Genomic DNA, 20,146 nt, shown 5'->3' with positions numbered 1-20,146 from the left:
AATGTGATGACTACGTCACTGGTTACAAAATGATAGTGCTACGTTCCTCCTCCCTATATACATGATGAAATTATCTGGGACACACAAGCATCTTAAATGGTCCCATCAGTGGTTCTGTCCTACACGAGTCCTACATTAGTCGCCGTCGTGGGCATACAAGGACATTTGATTTAAATAATATATAAAGCAGAGGGCCACCGTGTCACAGTGCATGTTCTGCATTCTAAAGGTCTCGTTCATTCTTGTCACATCGAATGGTCAGCTCCTATAAAAATGCTATGCCAGACTGTCTAAGGGAATTAAAGACAAATGGATTACAGCTAGGTTTTAGGAAAACAAGCTGGACCCCAAAACCAGAAAGACAGAGGTGGTTTTTATCACTGAAATGCATGCGAGCGATTTTAGAAAGAGCAAAAGCAAACACTGCTTAGGTTAGGACCTGGATCTTGGCAAGTTTCATGCATCACACGCCGTTTTACCGGGATCTATGCTTGTAGATCACAGGGCCATTTTGCCGTTTCTTTGGTGGCCAGACAAGGGGTGACCTGCATTGAACGCACAGTGAGACAGATACATGGACAAGTGCAAGTGAAAAGAAAACTAGACTCAGAAAAGTGGAGAATGAGATCACAAAAGCACTCAGATTCTAAAATGGGAAAAGTGAAGGAGAAACCAAAGCTTTCCACAGTTCTAGGGAGATCTGAAAGCGACGGGCACAGGTGCTGTTGCCACCGTGAGAGCACAACCCGGCTGCATTTAGAAGACAAACATGGGCCCGGCCCCAAGTTGTTTTATAAGAAGACTTGAGCATCCTGCAGACCGAGGGACTTACGCTGAGGCCGACTGTGAGGGCTTCATGGATGTGGAGCCGCAGTCACCCGCACCATGGGGCACTTTAGGGGACGCTGGCAGGGAGGAGTCAGTAAGCTCTTCAATGTCCGAATGTGAGGAAGGAGGCTTGGTGGACTTTTTCTTCCCAAAGGCTTGCTTGAATGAGCTTCTCAGCTGAAAAGAGGACAGAAATTACCTGTCTTGTCTTTTTGCAGTTGGAGAATTTTGCTTTGGGGCGTTAGTTTGCAGGTGCCATCCTAGCCACTGCCTGGGGTCAGTATGTACAAGCAGAGTATTAACAGCTGCAGCGCGGTATCTCTAAGAAAAAAATGATACCGCGTTTGGGGTTTTGTTTTATTCCTATATTAATCCAGCGCAGCGCAAACACGGAAGGCTTTTAAATAGTGCAGGGTCAAGGGCACGGCTGTCAGAGCACTCATTTAAAACTAAGTACCTTGAAGGGATCTCCACTCCCAATGCTTCTCTCTTCAAGGCAATTTGTTTTAAATGGCCACTTTAGCGCTACAGTCAAGTCATGTCCCGCTGACAGTATAAACTTAAAAAGCAAAATGAAATCAAATTCACCTAACACTTCATTAATTGTGATTTTCTATTCAAATTTTCAGTTCCCGTACCATTCAAAACCAGAATCGGTCTCCCCTACAGCTCTATTCAGAAAGTGGTTTTTACCTCTTCTCTTTAAAATTTGAGATTAAAATGAAAAGACACAAAGAAAAGACATACAAGGTAATCTGTTTTTAAAAGGTATAAAAAGCCTACTGCCAAAATGAATAGCATTCATGCCAAGGTAGGGTATTTTTTATAGATGCATGCCAAACTGCCCACGGTTCATATTCACCTCACTTCCTCTAGAGTTCACCTTGCAGAAACATGAAAGAGTGTGGAATTACAAATCAAGGGAATGAAGGCTGATCAGTATTGTAAAATATTACCTGTATAAACATTTTTTTAAGACAAAAAGATATTTCTTTCATTCTTTATAGTAGGCACTCCAGTAAAATCCTCTGATAGTTAGGTTTTGGATTTCATCAACAGCTGTCCTTATTTAAAAATCTACCTTTGTTCCATGGTATTAAAAGAAATCCGTTACTGCATGGTTATGGTTTCTAAACATTTTGCTGTGATAGCATCTTCCCCTCAGTTTTTTAGCAACTGCTTTGTGTTATCATAAATTACATCCTAGTAAATGTAAAGCACTGCTCTGTTAAAGTGCATTTATGTAGCTCTGCAATATCCCCTTGTAAAAAAAACAGAAAGCAGACACTAATAATGTAGTTGATTTCTTATGAGGTGAAGCTTTATTCACACTATGCCCCGTTGAAGTGGGTGGGGGGAGACTTTCAAGGTTTCTTCTTTCCTTTTTTTTCATGATTCATTTCTTCTCTTCCTCCATCCCCATCAGTACTGCCACCACCCCCACCCCACCCCCATCTTTTCTTTCCTTATCTCCATAGTAAACCCCTGCTCTCTCAGGGCTTATGAACAGATGTCATCTTATTTCTCCTACAACAACTTTATAAAGTCAGTATTAATTATCCTATTTTTGTAGATGAGAAAAGGTGGGCCCCTTCAAAAGGTGAGGCAGCGTGCCTCAGGTCCAACTAGTAAGTGGCAGAGCTGGGATTCAAACCCAAACCTAGTCCTGGTGAAAATATACGCTCCTCAGCACCATGCTGCCCTAATTTTGGTGATGAGGACAGTGTTCCAGGGGCCAGTCACTTGAATGAGACTCTTTGTAAACTGATACGGATTTCTAAAGCTCAAGGGTTGGGGGAAAACCACCTGACTCATGGTGCAAGAATAAGCTTCAGCATGAGATGAATGACCATGGCTTACCCAGTTTTTCTTTTTCTTTTTCTTGGAGTCAGCATCATTACCACTACCAATGCTGGAATGGCTTGTGGCACTGTTGATACTAGAAACACTCTCAGAAGAATGCTGTCTTCTGATGCGGAGATCTAGCAACAGATAGAGAGCATCACATTAGCTCCTAAAGACCTTCCCTGTGAACACATATGACTTCTAGGCTTTCTGAGAGGAAGTCCGCTAATAAAAGTCAACATGGCTTTGTACTGATGATTTCAGTGCAGTTTTGGTTTTATAAGTTTAATAAAGTACAACCTCATTTGCTTTAATTAACTGGGTTATCGGCATTAAGATTCACTGGGTATCTCATATAGGTCTGTAGCACTGGTGGTTTAATGAGTTCTGAGTTTTATCCAAAAATGAAATCCTATGCTAGTGATTTCTACTGAATACCTGGATCAAACAGATATTCCAAAGTGATTTATTCCAAATGATTACTTCCAGGGAGTAAATGGAAACTCATAAAAGCATGAGAACTAATTGTGTCTTTTTAATATTAGTGCTTTGAATAAAGCTGCCAAAGCCAAATATATTAATTTTCCATTTCATAGAATCATACCATGATAGAGCCAAAACAAACCTTGGAAGTCACTTAAGCCATTCAGTTCACAGATGATGAAATTTAAGTGCAAAAAAGTAACTTGGCCAAGGTCAAAGAGCCAGTGAGGGGAAGGTGCTCAAGAGAGAAAAAAAGGAAAAAGTTGGGGATCCCTAGGTGGCTCAGTGGTTTAGAACCTGCCTCTGGCCCAGGGTGTGATCCTGGAGTCCCAGGATAGAGTCCCACATTGGGCTCCCTGTATGGAGCCTGCTCCCTCTGCCTGTGTCTGCCTCTCTCTCTGTCTCTCATGAATAAATAAATAAAATCTTAAAAAAATAAATAAAAAAAGGAAATAGTTTAAAAAAAGAGAGAGAGAAACTGCATTTACTGCATGTGTAAACTAAACAGAAAACATATTTAAGGCAGTGCAATTCTTCTATCATAATCCTGCCCATGACTTGGAACAGTAATGACAATAATAATAATAATACCACATAATAGTAAAGCTAGCTTTTACTATGTGTTTACTCTGCCCTGGGATTATCTAATTTCATTCCTTTTTTCCCTTTTAAAGATCTTATTTATTTGAGAGAGAGAAAGAGGGAGCATGAGTGGGAGGGGAGGGGCTGACAAAGAGGAAGAAGTGGACTCCCTGCTGAGCAGGGAGCCTGATGAGTAGATGAGTAGGGTTTGATCCCAGGACCCTGATATCATGACCTGAGCGGAAGGCAGGTACTTCCACTGAGCCACCCGGGCACCCCTTATCTAATTTCATTCTTAAAGCCAAGTGTTGACATAAGTTTGGTTACAGAGTAATTTTATCAGTAATTTTATCTACATAGCTGTAACACAGTAGAGCCAATCTGAGACCTAGGCAGATTCTAACGTCTATTGTGCTAATTGCCATGTGATATGGGCTTGCCATGCTTCTAAAAAGCATGTACTGCTTCTCTAGTCACACAAGATAACTTGAAAAAAAAAACATTTGATATTTAATCACGTTTTGAAGATATCCATTTACTCTATACAATCAGCTTATAAGATTTATTTATAGTTGTTGAAATTAAAATTTTATCTACTTAGTGTGAACTGATATTCAGTGTTAGTGGAGACTAAGAAATTATAAAATTGTTTTGGTTTGTTTTAAGATTTTATTCATTTATTCATGAGAAAGAGGTAGAGACAATAGGCAGAGGGAGAAGCAGGCTCCCTATGGGGAGCCTGATATGGGCCTTGATCCTACAGACGCTCAACCACTGAGCCACCCAGGTGTCCCAGATTTTTAAGGTCAAATCTGCCTTAAAGCCAAATTTATTACTATATTTAATTGGCATCAATGAAAATTTGCTAAGCAAAAAAATCTCAGTGGAACTTCTAAGATGTCAGAAATTACCATATAGCTTTCAAAAAGTTTCCATAGAAACAATAGTATAAAATCAAAGCCTTCCAGTTGATTGATTTATTTAACATTATAACACCCCATGACAAGGAAACTATAACCATTACTTTCAAAACATATAATAAATGAGTACATGTGTGGGTATATAATATATGTGTATGTATCTCTATCTTTATAGTCATATAGGTACATATCAGTAAGTACCTTAATTTTTCCATTAAGATAATAGTATGCTGACAAATTTTAGAGGAGGGAAAAAAACTACTTTTCAGAATTTGTAGATTTTGGCCTCTTAAAAGAACTTTAAAAAGTAATGATGAGAATATTTACTGTAGTTATATGCCTAAAATATTACCAACATAAAAACTTGAACAAAGGCATTTATTTATGTGTGCTATTTCGATTACACAGTAAAGAGCATAGTATCCCTTAATCTATGAATATGGAAGTTATATGACTAAAGAAAAGAAGAATATGTTGATATTTATTTGTGTTTTAAATTTCTGCTGCAGTTGGCTATAAGCTTTTGTGATCAAGATATATTTATTTTCCTAGTAGTGGACTTTGACAGATAAAGCAATTATACTAAGTGTTAAAGTACTCCAGAGTTTTTATACATCCAGAATTAATAAGTTGTATTTGACTTTGATTAACTCTCAAAACTTAAGAGGATGGGTAATTCTTATAATTGAAAGTCAAAAGTTGTCCTTGGAGGTATTATTTACCTTCAGTTATGATGGGATTTACCAACAAAGATTAGCAAAGGAATGGTTTCAATAATATCATGGAATGAAAGGAATGCATTTTATTCTTCTCTATTCCTTTCTAGTGCTTGTATTTGATTCAGTACATGTGGCATCACAGAGCTTACTAAAGAATGGTTGATCAAATGGATAACAATATGAGTGAATGGAGAAGCTTTCTCTAAAAGTCTGTATTTCAGTTAGGTGTTTGTTCATCCATTCATTTCCTCTTCCTACCCTTCATACCACTACGGCCCCCCGTTCAAGCTATCACTATCACTTACTTGCTCTACAGCAAGAATAGCGGTCCAACTTACTCACTTTCAAACCATCCAATAGATAGTAGCTAGGGAATTCTTTTTAAAAGGAAAACATCATTACTCCCTTAAGACTTTTCAATAGATTCCCATTTTAATAAGAAGGAAAACATTTCAACTCTTAAACAGGGCCTAAAAGTCCCTCAGTAATCTGGTCAGTATTTATCTCTCTAACCTCATTCTACTTGTTTTACGTTTCCTCATTGTAACGGTTTCATAAGGAATTAGTCTATTTTCTATCTCAAGATTCTTCTGGAATATTCCTCTCTCAATATTTACCATATGAGTTGATAACTATTCCTTGATCTCACGTTAAATGTTGCTATCTGGGAAAGGCCTTTCCTGACTCTTAACCTCTAGTAGGTTCCCTGGTACCCTTGCTTTCTATGGCACCTATTCTTGTCCATTTTAGAACTTATGACTATTTTGGCATACATATTCAGCTATGCCAATGATCACAACAATTGTTTATTTTCTGCTCTCCCACAAGACTAAAAGTTTAATGGAAACAAAGATTATATCTGTTTGGTTTACCATTGTATACCTACAACCTTGTATGATATGTGGTAATCAATAAGCACTTATGCGTAATATTATTCATATTATTCATTTAACGTAACTAAGTTTGCTTAACATTCCTAAAAATGTATTCATTGTTGATAGAAATTTACTATGTGTTTTGCTGAACTGTTTGGTACATCTCAAGGAAAACCTATTCTATGTTTATACGCAAAGGTAGTGAGTTAAAAAACAATAGTACATTTTGAAAAGTAAGAGTAAAATTTTCCATTACTTTACTTTTCATATATAGTTGTATACATGTATCTGTATATAAAGTTATATAGAGATGTTTACATCTCTGTGGCAGTGGGCTGCGAGCCCTTGAGTAGAGGACTTTTTTTTAAATCTTTGTTATTCAAGATCTAGTAGAGTGGCTAGTATATACCAGGTATTCAAATAACATTTGTGCATGAGTAAATAAATTCATTATATTATAGATTGCTATTATTTATCAGGCTTTGTAGTAAATGTGACGCACAAATAGAAAATAAAGTTACATTAATTAATTATGTGATTTTTTGTCATAGTTTGATCTGTCTAAAGAAGTGCTGCCTCACTCCAAAAATATATTATAAGATTATATGTTACGATTTACCTAACATAAATATGTAAAAGTCTCAAAAACCAAATCTCAATGAAATCTCAGATTATAAGCTTATAGCTCATATAATCACTTTAATAACCCATGAAAAGATAGACTGTTATCTTTATTTTCTTCATGTGATGTCAATGGTTAATATAGTAAGAAACAGTTTGTGTTCACTGAATTTCATATTGTTTTAATATTACAAAAACCTAATCTAAATATCCCATATACACTTATAATTATTTGTCTTTACTAGTTTTAAATCTTGTAAAAATATTTTTAATCTTTATTGACCAATTTGAATATTAATTGTTATCATTTTACTCATTTTATGCACTCCTCCCACATTTCTGAGTAGAGGAATTCCTTTTTTCAACTCCACTAGATATATTAGGCTACCTGTTGCCTAAGATAAAAGGAATCCTTCCAGAGAGTTTTACTTCAGTGACTTGTACTGTGTTAAAGAAAAGATTAAGCCTTTTAAATTCCCTTCTGGACCTATTTACGACATGAAGATTTAGAACATAAGCTGCTTTGTTATAGCTCTAAGATAAGCTTTAAATATGCAGTAATTTTCCATGTGGCATATAAATCAACTCCCCCACATGGAAAGTTGCTAAATTCTTAACAGAAGTAGCCCCTAGAAAACCAGTTTTTCCTTCAATTTAAGTATATCTCACTTTGTATAATTTTTTTCCTAAGATTTTAAATTCAAGTATTTAAAAAATATTTTATTTTTTTATTTTTAAAGAAGATTTTATTTATTTATTCATGACAGAGCGAGAGGCAGAGACATAGGCAGAGGGTGAAGCAGGCTCCATGCAGGAAGCCCCATGCGGGACTTGATCCCCAGACCCTGGGATCACCACCTGAGCCAAAAGCAAACGCTCAACTGCTGAGCCACCCAGGCGTCCCCAAAAAATTATAAATTAAAATTCCAATAAGCCCCTTTTATGTTTAAGGTACCATCACAGCCACTTAGACTGAAAAAAACGAAACACTCTACCATTGATCAGAAAGAGGTAGACCTTAAATAAATTAAGGCATTGAAGTATGATACAAACTTTGATAGAAGTACAGTTATTTCCAAAAAAAATATCACAAAGGAACTTTATCCAGTGTAAGGGTCAAGGAGGCATACTTAGGCCAACTCTTTTAAGGTCTCAGGAAGTTTTTACACTGAACAAACAAGGCAGAAAATTTTAAGTAGAAATAAACAGAACATACAAAGAACTTTTAGAGAACTGGAAGTTCAGGATACCTAAAATATACAATATAACAACAACAAAAAAAAGGCGCAAAGCCCAAGGCCTAAAGCAGTGTCTAGCTAATAATAGGCAATCAATAAATACCTGCTGAATGAACAAAGTTGGTGAAGAGAGATTAAGTCATGTTAAGAAGTTTATATTTCATCCTAAAAGCAATGAGATACTTGTAGATATATGCTGTTGATAATTGCTTTGGTTTCAGTGTGAAAAACGATATAAAATGATAGAAGATGAAAGGCAGGAAGGACGTAGGAATTTGTGGTCATAGTTCAGGGGAGCAATGAGAGATGGTGATAGCAGGGTCAGAGAAACAGGCCAGACCCAAGAGATATTTAATGGGTGGAATCAACAGAACTTGATTTAATGAATGAGTAGAGGACGATCTATGAATGACCTCTAGATTTATGGCTATATGGAAGGATGATGGTATCATTTACTGAGGCAAGAACACTGAAGGCATAGCAGGTCTAACAGGGAAGATGACAAGTTCAAATTTGGAGATGTCGAATTGGGTGTGATATACAGACATCCAAAGATAACCAAATGGAGCTCTCTCTTGGGCACTAGACTTATAGATCTGTAACTCAACAGATGAGCCCAGTCTGGAGAGATCTATTACCAGTTACCAACACATAAAAGATAAGCATAGCTAGAGTATTAGATGAGCTTTATAGACTTTTGGGTAGGATGAAGAGAATCACAATGTACAAAATCGTAAAGGAAGAGAGCTGAGGACTGGGTTCTAAGAAACATCAATATTTAAGAAATGGATACAAATGAGTGAACCTGCAAAAGAAATTTTGAAAGAGATTTCAAAGGAACAGGAGAAAAACTAAGAACGTTAATGTCACAAACATTAGAAGAAATGAAATGTGTCAAGAAGGATGGAATGGACAGTCAGCATCAAATGCTACTTAGACTGTCAAATACAATAAGAATTTTACATGTTATATTGGATTTAGTGTCCTGTAAGTCATTATGGGTCGCGGAGAGAACAGTATTGGTTTGGTGGTAAGAGAACCCACACTCCAGTGGTCTGAAGTGTGACTGGCTGCTGGAGACATTAATAGATTCTATCAAATGGATTTCTCCTGGAATGGATTCACCTGTAGATGGAAAAATACATGACCGAGCATTCAGGATTTAGAAAAGTATTTTTCTAGCTGATGAAGAGCATCCTGAGTGCTGTTGAAAAGATTAGGATATGAAAAAGTAGAGCCCATGCAAAGGAAAATAAATGACAGGACATGAATACAAAGCATTTCTGCTGTGGGAAACTAAGGAGGGTGTGGTGACAAATAAGATTATTTTATTATTGTTTAGAACTGATGAGGCATAATGATAATTAAAAGCAGACTTTTAGTCTTTTTTTCTTCCTGTTTTTACATTTCTGTAGAAAAGTGTACCTTTTCACTGCCTCCATCCAGAACGAGCTGTTCCTCATACCTATTATTGATATTTTACCATATTGACTATTTGATTTTTGTTTTCAGACCTAGATTTTTATACTCCTTACAGGGTGTGTTTTGCTTGAAGTCAGACATGACTGTATTAAGAAACCTCCCCATCCCCACTTTCACTAAATAGAATGGAGAAAAATGTGTGTATGACTACAGAAGCAAATTCCTTAAGCTTAATTAGAAATTATTGATAAGCAAAGCTACTGTTCTTGAATTCTGGGATTTTGACTGTATTAATACCAATTTATTCATATTAAACCAAGTGCCCTGAGTAAAAGCAGCTTCACTCTAATAAATAAATAAAATATATCCCTATTATTATTGGATGAAAAATGGCAATATTTCCAAATATACCTTTGGGAGGGTGGTCTGGACCATTCAGGGCTCCCTGAATAGCTGCCTGGGCAGCAGAGTTCTGGGCCTTCAGCATTTCAATGGTTTCTCTTAGTTCTATAAGTTCAGACTCCTGTGAAACAAATAGAATTTAGAAGTTTTAATACCTAGAGAAAACAGTAAAATGTCCTTGTTCATAATTCACAATCACATGGGTTTAATTTTATGTAGTACTAACATCCTGGGAGATTTGGATGCCTGATGACCCCATTAAGTCATATCTAACAATTCTTATTTGCTTAAATGTACAGGAAAACTAAAAAAAAAAAATATATATATATATATATATATATATATATATATATATATATATCTTGGTTATTCTCTTATAAATGTGATCTGAATAGCCTTTATTCCTTTCGAAGGATGGCAATTAAAGCTGACCAGTGCAACATAAAGCAAGATATCACACTGCCCATTTTATACCAAACTTATTAATGCCATCATGGTTACATCACCTCGCTAGCAGAACTGTCCAGGTGCATCACATTGCATTTACTGTCAGCTGGAAACGCTGAATTCTTGTTGAATAGAGGACTTTAGATTTTGTCTCACTTACTTTGCACTTGGGGAACGGATTCTTTATATTCAAATATAAAAGCAGAAACTGAGCCCTAACTCATTCCTACCAAATGTCATCTTATTAAATTCTGCTGGGCAAGTCAAGGTCATCTTAGATTCTGATACTTTTCATCCAGTAAGATTCCTAGATTGGAGACCCAATTTTACCAAGCCAAAGCAACACAGGGATTTTTTTTTAAGTGAATAGAAATACATGCAATCTACATTCCTTAAATAATACTAATTTACAAAAAAAAAAAAAAAAAGTAGCTTACAAATCAAATTGTCATGAAACATCTATTTTCTTATTGAATCCAGAGTAACTTTAAGATGTGTCCCACTGAACATGTAAATGTGATCTTTCACAGTTATCGAAGTGAATTATTTTACCAGAAATGACTATGAGGAAGAATGAGGAAGACAAGACATGTGTCTCTCCAAAAAAGAAGTAAAGTATTGTTTCAGCGTGGGCAGTATTTCCATCAGGAGCTTGAAAACAAGGGGTATTCAGAATTCTTGGCAGTGGTGGCAACTCTAAAAATTAGAATTCTTGTCAGTTTCTTAGAGGGAGAATTCTGAGGGAATATAATGGTCATTGATCATTTTCTCTAGCATCTTTGGCAGAAATCAAAAGAATCAGGCTCAGGTTCTTCCCTCCATGGTAAATAGGTTACTCCTACTCTCCACCTTCCAGAATATATGTAAAGCAGTAAGATCATGACAATTGCCTTTGTAGGAAACTAATTTAGATGTAAAAACATCCAGAGACTATTCTAATCTTAGACACTTAAAAAAAAAAAAAAAAGGACAATGCTAATTGAAATGATAGTCAAGTTTGGAATAGATACCTAGCACATCCTATAACTTTTTGTTGGCCATCTGACCTATTTCTAGTAGATCACAGATATTTTTTAAAAAAACCCCTTATAGATTTCTAATAGTTTATAAGTCAAAGAATTTCATAATGAACAGTCAGTAGCAACCTCTTGCATTCACAGCTGGGTCTTCAAGTATTTGACTGTAATTTAATTTGCATGTATCTATCATAAAAGAAAAATACCATGTTTGTGGGAAACTTCCAGGGCCACAATATAAAATTCAGATCCAATTCATCATAATTTTTCAGTCTCTCCAAATTCTTTCTGTAATTTTGTCCCTTGCTCTAATAATAGATAACTTTTCCAAAACTTGATATATTTTCCATTTAAAATAAATCTCTCAACAGATAAAATGTTTACTGAAATTCATTCTGCTTTTACCAGAAAATTATTCACAAAATGAGCTCTATAGCACACACTTAGCAAATCATACAATTTAAATAGCAATTTTACAACATATAGACTAAAGTACATGTTAAATTTTAATTAAAAGCAGATTTTTCATCCTTGAATTTAAAGTCACTAGTGCTTGTACTGTAGATTAAAAAATCTGCTAGAACACTGGCCTTACGTTGAAAGAAGAAACATGGAAATGAGATCTCATAAAAGGTCTAAAAAATACAGCTTAATTTTATGAGTAAGCTGACTTATTTCAAAGTCTAAACTTCAGTCTTTTCTAGAGAAATCTCAAACTATTTTTAAAAAGATTAGAAGTGAAATGCTCAAGGAATATGGGTTTTTTAGAAAACCACATTTAGTATGATAGAAGAATCATAACTTTTAAAACTAGGTATCTTTTCTTTAAGGATTATTAATTTATTTGAGAGAAAGAGAGAGAGAGCACACTTTTATTTTTTTGGCCACGGTGGGGAGTGTGGGTCAGAAATATAATTAGAAGTGAGTTCTAGAAATAGCCAAATATAAAATTGTTTGATACTATGAAATATTTTCATTTAGTCTCTATGTTTTGAAGGTGACCAAATGGACAATACTTCAATTTTGAGACTCTCAATTAAACTCTCAGAAGAAAACCCTGGAAAATGTATATGCCATCAAGATATGGATTTAAAGCCATATCATACTTCTAATGCAGTAGCTTCCAATTTCTACTCTCTTCATTATATACCGAAGAGAAGCTGGGGGCTAGGATAATTCTGTACAGGATCTTGGGAATAGATTATCAGATCATACCTTGTTGATATTTTTCCAATTTTCAAAAGTGGGAATTAAACTAAAACTTCGTTCACCTACAATAAGCTATTCAGATAATGATGCCGCAAATGTCTGCAGATCATGTAAGATTCGAGTTTTCCATGAGAGATTCTTGTGTAAAAGAAGCCAGATGGAGTCAATATCTTTTCTAACTGCTTTGTGCAAGTCTCTAAACTAAACAAGTTACCAAGGTCAGACTTGGAACGCTTCAAAATGAGATGATCAAATACTTTGTCGTAACACTAGCCTTACTTGGTGTCCTTTCCAACCTAATTTTCTAACTGCATCTGACCTCTTTCCAAATTTCTCCTGGACACAGGCCTTGTTGAAAATCCCACAAATTTGGCAATAAGTCTCATCAACCAACTGGACCTTCTGGACAAGACTCTTAAAAATTTCTCCTAAATCTGTTTTTTGCTTCCTTACACTGACCCTGAGTTAATCTTACACTATCTAGCTGTAGTTTCTTGAAACACATCCCACTCCCCACACCCATGTGTGTGCCTTGAAATATTGTTCTTCTATTGAAAGAACTCAGCCAGCCCTGATTCTAACAAAATGCAGTAAGTTCCCCAAATCCCAGTAGTGCAACTAACTTGATTCCACGAACAATATGGATTCAAATTATCCTATGTTCTAAAAGGCTAATGAATGTATTTTCCAACTCTAGTGATAATTTTTTAAAAGATTTTATTTATTTGACAGAAAGGGGGGGGGGGAGAGAGAGAGAGAGTGAGAGAGAGAGAGAGAAAGGCGGGGGAGTGGCAGGCAGAGGGTGAAGCAGGCTCCCCACCGAGCAAGGAGTCTGATGTGGGGCTGGCATCAAGACCTGAGTTGGAGGCAGATGCTTAACCAACTGCTTAACCCAGGTGCCCCATGACTCTAGTGATAAATTTTAAAAAACACTTCTACTTTTAATCTGAACTGAGAAAAGTTAATGTAAAGACCCAATTCAACTAAAGTTTTAGCTAGTTCTACATTATCCATTTCCAGGGACTTGGATTTTCTCATTTTTAATATTTAAGCTTCTATTTATCTAGTCACCAAAAAAAGTAGCTTCACAGGGGGAAGAATGAGCAAACTCTGGACTTTACGGTTGGCATAAGGATCAATATCTGAGCTCAACGACTTAAACAAAAAGATATTCCTCTGCTGTGTCTGACATTCTTTTTTTTTTTTTTAAGAGAGGGAAAGAGAAAAACAGAATAATCTTAAGCAGGCTTCACGCCCAGCACAGAGTTGGACGTGGGGCTCGATCTCACAACCTGAGATCATAACCTGAGTTGAAATCAAGAGCCACCCAAGCACCCCTGTGCTCAGACATTCTAATAAGACGAACCTAGTACACCTTAGTATATGTTCTAATTGCCTCTGGTACAATTGCTGGAGGGAATTAATTTGGAAGTCTTTTAATTATCAGTGAGTACAGCCTTAGTACATTCACCTGGATTTAGCAGTAGTTCTGAAAAAAAAAAAATTCATTCATTAAAATACACATTTGTAGAATTCTTGCCTTTTGATGACTTGTATTACAGCCTTCCTCATCTGGCATTCTATAAGAAAATAAAGTGCTGAACGATCATTTGAATGGCATTTTTTTCCAATTCTGACACGGATGGTACAAAGTTTGCACCATTCCAAGTGCAGAGAAGTTACTTTATCATTTATAATTGATATCTCAGGGCATTAAGTCTTAATTTTCTCAAAGAATCTTGGGGGAGAAGCGCTAATAAAGGGACAAGGACTACAAATGTAGGTATAATTATTGATCAGACTATGTCACTGTCATAATCTGTTGAGCCTTAGGTTAGGCATAGAGCAATACCTAAAGACAGCCAACAAGGATTCATGACAATTATCTTAATTTTTCCTAGTTATAGACTTACTATTATGTAACATGAGCTTTCTAGTGGTTACTGAGGATGCTGTTAAACTATGGGACCGATCTTCATTAACTTTTATCATATTAGTCTAATGGCAAAAGCCTTGGAATGGCTCCTTGTTTTCAAGGACCAGATTCCTTAGACATCTTTCTAGCCTCAGTTCCACATTTCTCTCTACATTCCTTCTTTTTCCCTCTTTTCCCCTTCCCCTTTTCCCTCTATGTCTCCCTCTTCCCTCTTTGCTGCTCAAGCTCATGGTGCCCCTTCTTTTATAACATACAGTCCCCCCACTTTCCAAAAATTAATCTTTTTATCCTCCCAGAGCCCAGGGGAGTCCTTTATGCCATCTCTACTCTGGAGCCTAGGTGAAGATGCAGTCTCCTGTGAGTACACTCAGGATACTCCTATACTTCCAATAGCACCCCAAATTTTCTGCCTCCTGAGTTATTCATACATGTCTTTTCTTTCTCACCAGATTATAAGTGTATAAAAGCAGTGGTCTGGCAAGATAATCAGGATTACAGATTTGGCATCTGGGAGCAGGGAAAGATTTTAAGATACTATTCAAGGAAGTGGACTTGGTCTATACATGAAACTAAAATTTTAATACAGTTTTCAGACTATTAACGCCATATGGTTGTTGAAAATCATACTTTAAAGCCAGAAGAAGCCTAAAGACTTGGATTTGAGTCCTAGTTTTATTTACATTTGAGGGTTTGACTCCCAGTTTCATTAACATTTCTCAAGTATGTAACCCAACCTTGACTTCTGTTGCTTCCTGTGGTAGCATCCCACCTTCACTTCCCAGTATCTTCACTCTCAACATTTTCAGTGGTGCTTATCTTTACCTGAAATCCTGTATTTTTATCATAATCTGTCACATACTGGAATATAAACTCTATTTTATGTTATAACCAGTTATAAACTAGGACATAAACAGTGTGTGTGTATATAAAATGCATATATTATATGTAATATATTATATATGTATATACTATATATACATGTGTATATTATACACACATATATGTATTTTTTTCACTGCTGAATTCTCAGTAGCTAGAGCAGTCTCTCCTACACAGTAGAAATTCAATAGAACTTTGGTGAATGATTAAATGGACAAATGAGCCTTGAAACTCCAAGAACAGAGTTTCAAAAACCTCTGCTCTGTATGCGCTAATCTTTTTCCCAGGATTGTTGGATCACCAGAGAGCAATATACCCTTTTATCTCAGCTCCCTGAAGAAATGACTTTACTGAAATATGATTAAGTGTTATGCCCTCAGCTTTTAGAGAAATGTCTATTTCAACGGCGATTTTGTCTTTTGTTATTCCATGACCCCAATTTAAGAAACTTTACAATAAATTTGTCCTTGAGTTCAGTGCCAAAAAGTTTGTCTCTTCGATCTAAATTATACTCTTTCTGGTCAGAAAATGAGAACTAGACATGCCAAGCAATCTCCCTTTGTGCCTTAGCTTCCCTGACATTCAATTCCATTCAGCACTTTGCGGTAGTAATTACATAGGCTCGGGCATCTTGCTATATACATTCTTCTACTTGTTTTCACTAGATCCTGTTATTGAATCGTGCCATATCATATTGCAATTAGTTTTATGATTCCCAAGGCCACCTTGGAAATAGACAAGTTTTAAATCTCAGATTAATAACATAAACCACTTCCTAACATCGTTGTGTGCATGCAGCTTGCAACGAGACAAGCAATCATTTTATTTTCAGTTAAAAAAAGGCAAGGCAATTTCAGACATCACGATATCTTCTGAGAAAATTTTATAATTTTGGCAATGTTACTTTATGGGTAATGTGCACACAATGATAAAATTCCACGCATTATGCAGATGTATTTAAAAATATTCAAGGCATTATTCATAGGCATTAACAAATGCAGAGTTTTCCAATTTCCATGAGAAAATGCACTCATAAATATAAAAGAATTGTAGGCAATATGGGTCGCTAAAAAGCATTAATTTTGACTTCTTAAAGATATTGAGACTTAAACACTAACCATGATTTCAAGCTATGTTCCTGGCATATGGCCAATGATGAATTTGATTTATCCCATATTTTTTTAAGAGGAAAAAAAGGAGAGAAGTGCAAAGAAAGGTAACATGTGTTTGCCTGTCCACTGTCTGTGGTATTGCATAGTATCTTACAGCGATTCTACAAGGTTGTTATTATAAACCTGACTTTTCAAATGACGAATGTGAGGGTTAGTGAAGGAAGATTCTACAGCTCTTAGGAAGTTCCCCCGAGATTCTCACTCAAGCTTCCCGGGCTCCAGCCTTCACACGCTTTCCCACTTGGCTGCTCTACAAGACCTCGGCATCCTATTTACTAAGCTCTTAGGTTACATAGTGAAGTGGTATGATGAAAGATGAAGATAAAATCCCTTGCTCAAAAGGCATTTGTCATCTTCCCTTACAGGGAAGATCCCCTGACGGGGATGGACAGTGTTCTCTTTCAGGGGTGGGGGATTCTCTGAAATAGGAGAATGAAAAGGTGAAGAAAATAGAGTTTGCTAATTACAGCAGGCTATCACAGGAATATTTGATTTTCTCTTTAGTTTAATTGGGCTGTTCATTCAGGTTTTTTTTTTTTTTAATTTAAAAAATGGTAAACTGACAAAATGGTAACACACACTAGTTCTCCAATGCTAATGACATACTTTACAGAACTGAAGACAAAACCGAAGCCATCTCTAAGGATAGATCTAGGTACTGATTCTGAAAATACCCAAAGCTTTTTAGGTTTTGCATCTCTTTGGAAATTAGACGAAAACTGTGGCCATCTGCTCATATGATGCACATATGCAGTTTTTACGAATGTTTCCATACACTTTTAGAGACTTCATCTGTCTCTAACACCCATCCAAGGACTCAGGTGAGGGTCACCGAAGTCACGGCAGAGAGGGAAGTTACTGGTCATCCCATGGAAATGTCCAGATTCTTTCTCGGCGAAATGAACTTTTTTGATTATGTCTGTCTTGTGAACTAAATTCTCTGTTTCTTTCTTTTTAGAATTTCTTCTCCCCCTCCCCTCCATAAAATGGATGTGACTTTATTTTCAAGTTTTTGATATGAGTTAACTTTACTTTTCAAAGACAGCACCCCCAGATGCCAACTAGACTTCATTACTCCCAAGTGACACAAATCTTCCTGTAGCATTCCGTATTTCTAAACTTCAGCTCAGGGTCAGTGTTTCAGGCTCTTGCCCACAGACGTTGCAACAAGAGTCCCCTGACTTTAGAGAGTCCTCGCATCTCCTCCAGATTTTCTCCACCGGTATCTCCGATTACTGCCATGGTCTCTATCTGGGCTTACAACAGACCATGCGTTTGTGAAAATGCTTGTCAGAGTGCAATTCTTGTCAACTGCATGACAAACTGTTCCCAGAATATTCTAACTCTTCTCATATACGACTGTTTCTCTTTCTTAACATTTGGTATTCTTTTAATAGGTCCAATCAGAAGTAAAATAATAGACTGCCTGGAAAGAACTTGTGTGTGTGTGTGTCCTAATATGGATCAAACTGAATCACAAGTCTTTAAAATCTGAAAAGAAAAAGTATTATCTTGCCGTTTTCCAATTTAGAATGGAATGGATCCCCTCCAGTATTACGCTTAAGGAGCTGCAGGTCATGCATTGTTTAAACATCCTACGCAACTTGCTGTCTTATTTCAAGCCCCTGTGGTAATTCGTGAACATACCTTCTGTTCTGCTGTCATGGTTAGACTCTGCAGCCGGCCAGTCATATTCCCTAAGCTCTTTTCAAAAGCTGCTACGAGGTGAGCCTGTGAACAAGATGGAAGGAACACATTTTAAATGTCAGAACCTTGTATATGGATGGATGGATGAAAACTCTTGATTTTATAAAATGCTCAATTTCAGGTATTCAAACTTTTTAAATACTATGACCATCACCGTTAGCTTTCAGTGATGACTCTCCCTTAACATAAATCTTTGTTTATCATTTCTAAACTTCAGTTTAAATTCCGTCTCTTGACATTTAATGTGAATTCAACTTCTGAAAAGGGATGGTATTTTTCAAATAATAACACCTTCTGACTTGCATATCACAGAGGACTTGACACCCAAAATACAGAACACACTTCTGAGGTGCCAAGTTTTTAGACTTAAAGCTCAAGAGGAGGTCCCTGCAATAGTCAATGGACAAATGTTTCTCATTTTTATACCTCCATGATGACCTTTGAAGATATTGTTCGCTCCTTTATTGTACCGATACTCTCCTTCTAGTGTCAGACATCTGCTGACAGCTATAACGTTACCTTTCCTCTCTTCGTGCTTACAAAGAATGGTATCAGAAAGAGTTGTCTTCACCTTCCAAACTTTTTACAATAAAAGGGCTTTTATTGCTACTTTATTCCCTTCAACGAAGGAAGTGCAGGTAGGCCAGCTAGAAATAATATTCAGTCATATTTTATTTAAGTTTTCATGGCTTTCGGGTTTTCTTTTAAATCTCAGGGAGTTACACTTATTGCAGTATAAAACCTGAACTCTTTTTTTTTTTTTTGATAAAACCCAAACTCTTATGATTAAGAGGTATTTGACAATCTTACAGCTCTAAAATAGGCCAGGTTCTGTTGACATGCCATTATCTATCAGCTTCACCCACAGAATATTAAGCACGAAGAGGTGCTTCAATCTCTCACTGTTGCTTGAGGAGAACTACAGGTGTGTTACCTTAAACCGATCTACTTTTATTGTGCCCTTACAAAGACATGACGATAGAATTTATTTTACAACCTACATCGATAATAAACTATGTGTGTGTGTGGGGGGGGAAATTTGGCAACCGTTGGCCAAAGATTAATTTTTGAGAGAAAGGAGGAAAAGGACTTACTAAAATATATCACCTTGTAACTATCACAGAGCTGAAAAGCTGAGGTAGCCATTATCACATGGATTGCAGGAGTCCAAAGGATTAGGGCACTAGAAATTTATTCCATTATTCGTAACAGAAAGAAGTGTATATTCCACTACTGGTAACAGCTAGAAGGTACAAGTCCCTTCCATTATGATCACGATACAAAGGCGTCCTCGTTCCTAGCTCTGTGCTTATCCTGTGCTGCTCCCCTCCTTTTCCTGACACAATACAGAGAAAGATAATTTGTGGAGGATACTTCTTCTATTAATCTTCAGTCCTCCGATACAAACTTTTATTCTTTTTCCACTCTCTCCTGCCTCTATCTCATTTTCCCACCAAATCTCTCTCTTTCTCTCTCTCTCTCTTACACGCACAACCATGAGAATCATACTCCAAGGTTAGTTAGCAGATTTAATATGATAAATAATACTCTTTTTTTCAAAAGAAAAAGGGATAGTATCTTGAGCTTAAAATGTTTTCAGTGATAAGGAATATCATTGCATCAGGCTTCATATATCAGAAATTAGCTTATGTTCCATTCTCTCTCATATGTAACCTTTTTATTGTAAGAAAATTTAAAAAGAGAACAAAAGCATATTAAATCATATAAACCATATTAAAAGTGAACAAAATGAAAAGGCACAGCTCATTGTTTTCTCGCACAGTGAACATTCATACACTCACCAGCCAACTCAAAAAATAGGACAAGTGAAGACCCTAGAAATTT

At 36.3% G+C, this 20,146-nt stretch overlaps 1 protein-coding gene across 8 annotated transcripts in view; it reads right to left on the bottom strand.

Annotated features, from left to right (window-relative positions):
* NAV3 (neuron navigator 3) overlaps positions 1-20,146 on the bottom strand; it is a 356,255-nt gene that overhangs the window by 37,215 nt on the left and 298,894 nt on the right. For 7 of the 8 annotated variants that reach the window (XM_025438781.3, XM_025438783.3, XM_049094028.1 and 4 more), the window contains 5 exons: positions 18,242-18,325; positions 9,945-10,056; positions 2,689-2,810; positions 1,691-1,711; positions 833-1,005 (listed from right to left, as the gene is read on the bottom strand). In XM_025438781.3, the coding sequence (XP_025294566.3) occupies positions 833-1,005; positions 1,691-1,711; positions 2,689-2,810; positions 9,945-10,056; positions 18,242-18,325 (512 nt within the window). The remainder of the gene's footprint in view (positions 1-832; positions 1,006-1,690; positions 1,712-2,688; positions 2,811-9,944; positions 10,057-18,241; positions 18,326-20,146) is intronic. The other variant, XM_025438782.3, reaches the window with a different exon arrangement.

Source organism: Canis lupus, chromosome 15 (genome assembly GCF_003254725.2).
Source record: "Canis lupus dingo isolate Sandy chromosome 15, ASM325472v2, whole genome shotgun sequence".
NCBI classification, from domain to species: Eukaryota; Metazoa; Chordata; class Mammalia; order Carnivora; family Canidae; genus Canis; species Canis lupus.
This window is presented reverse-complemented; position numbering and strand designations above follow the sequence as displayed.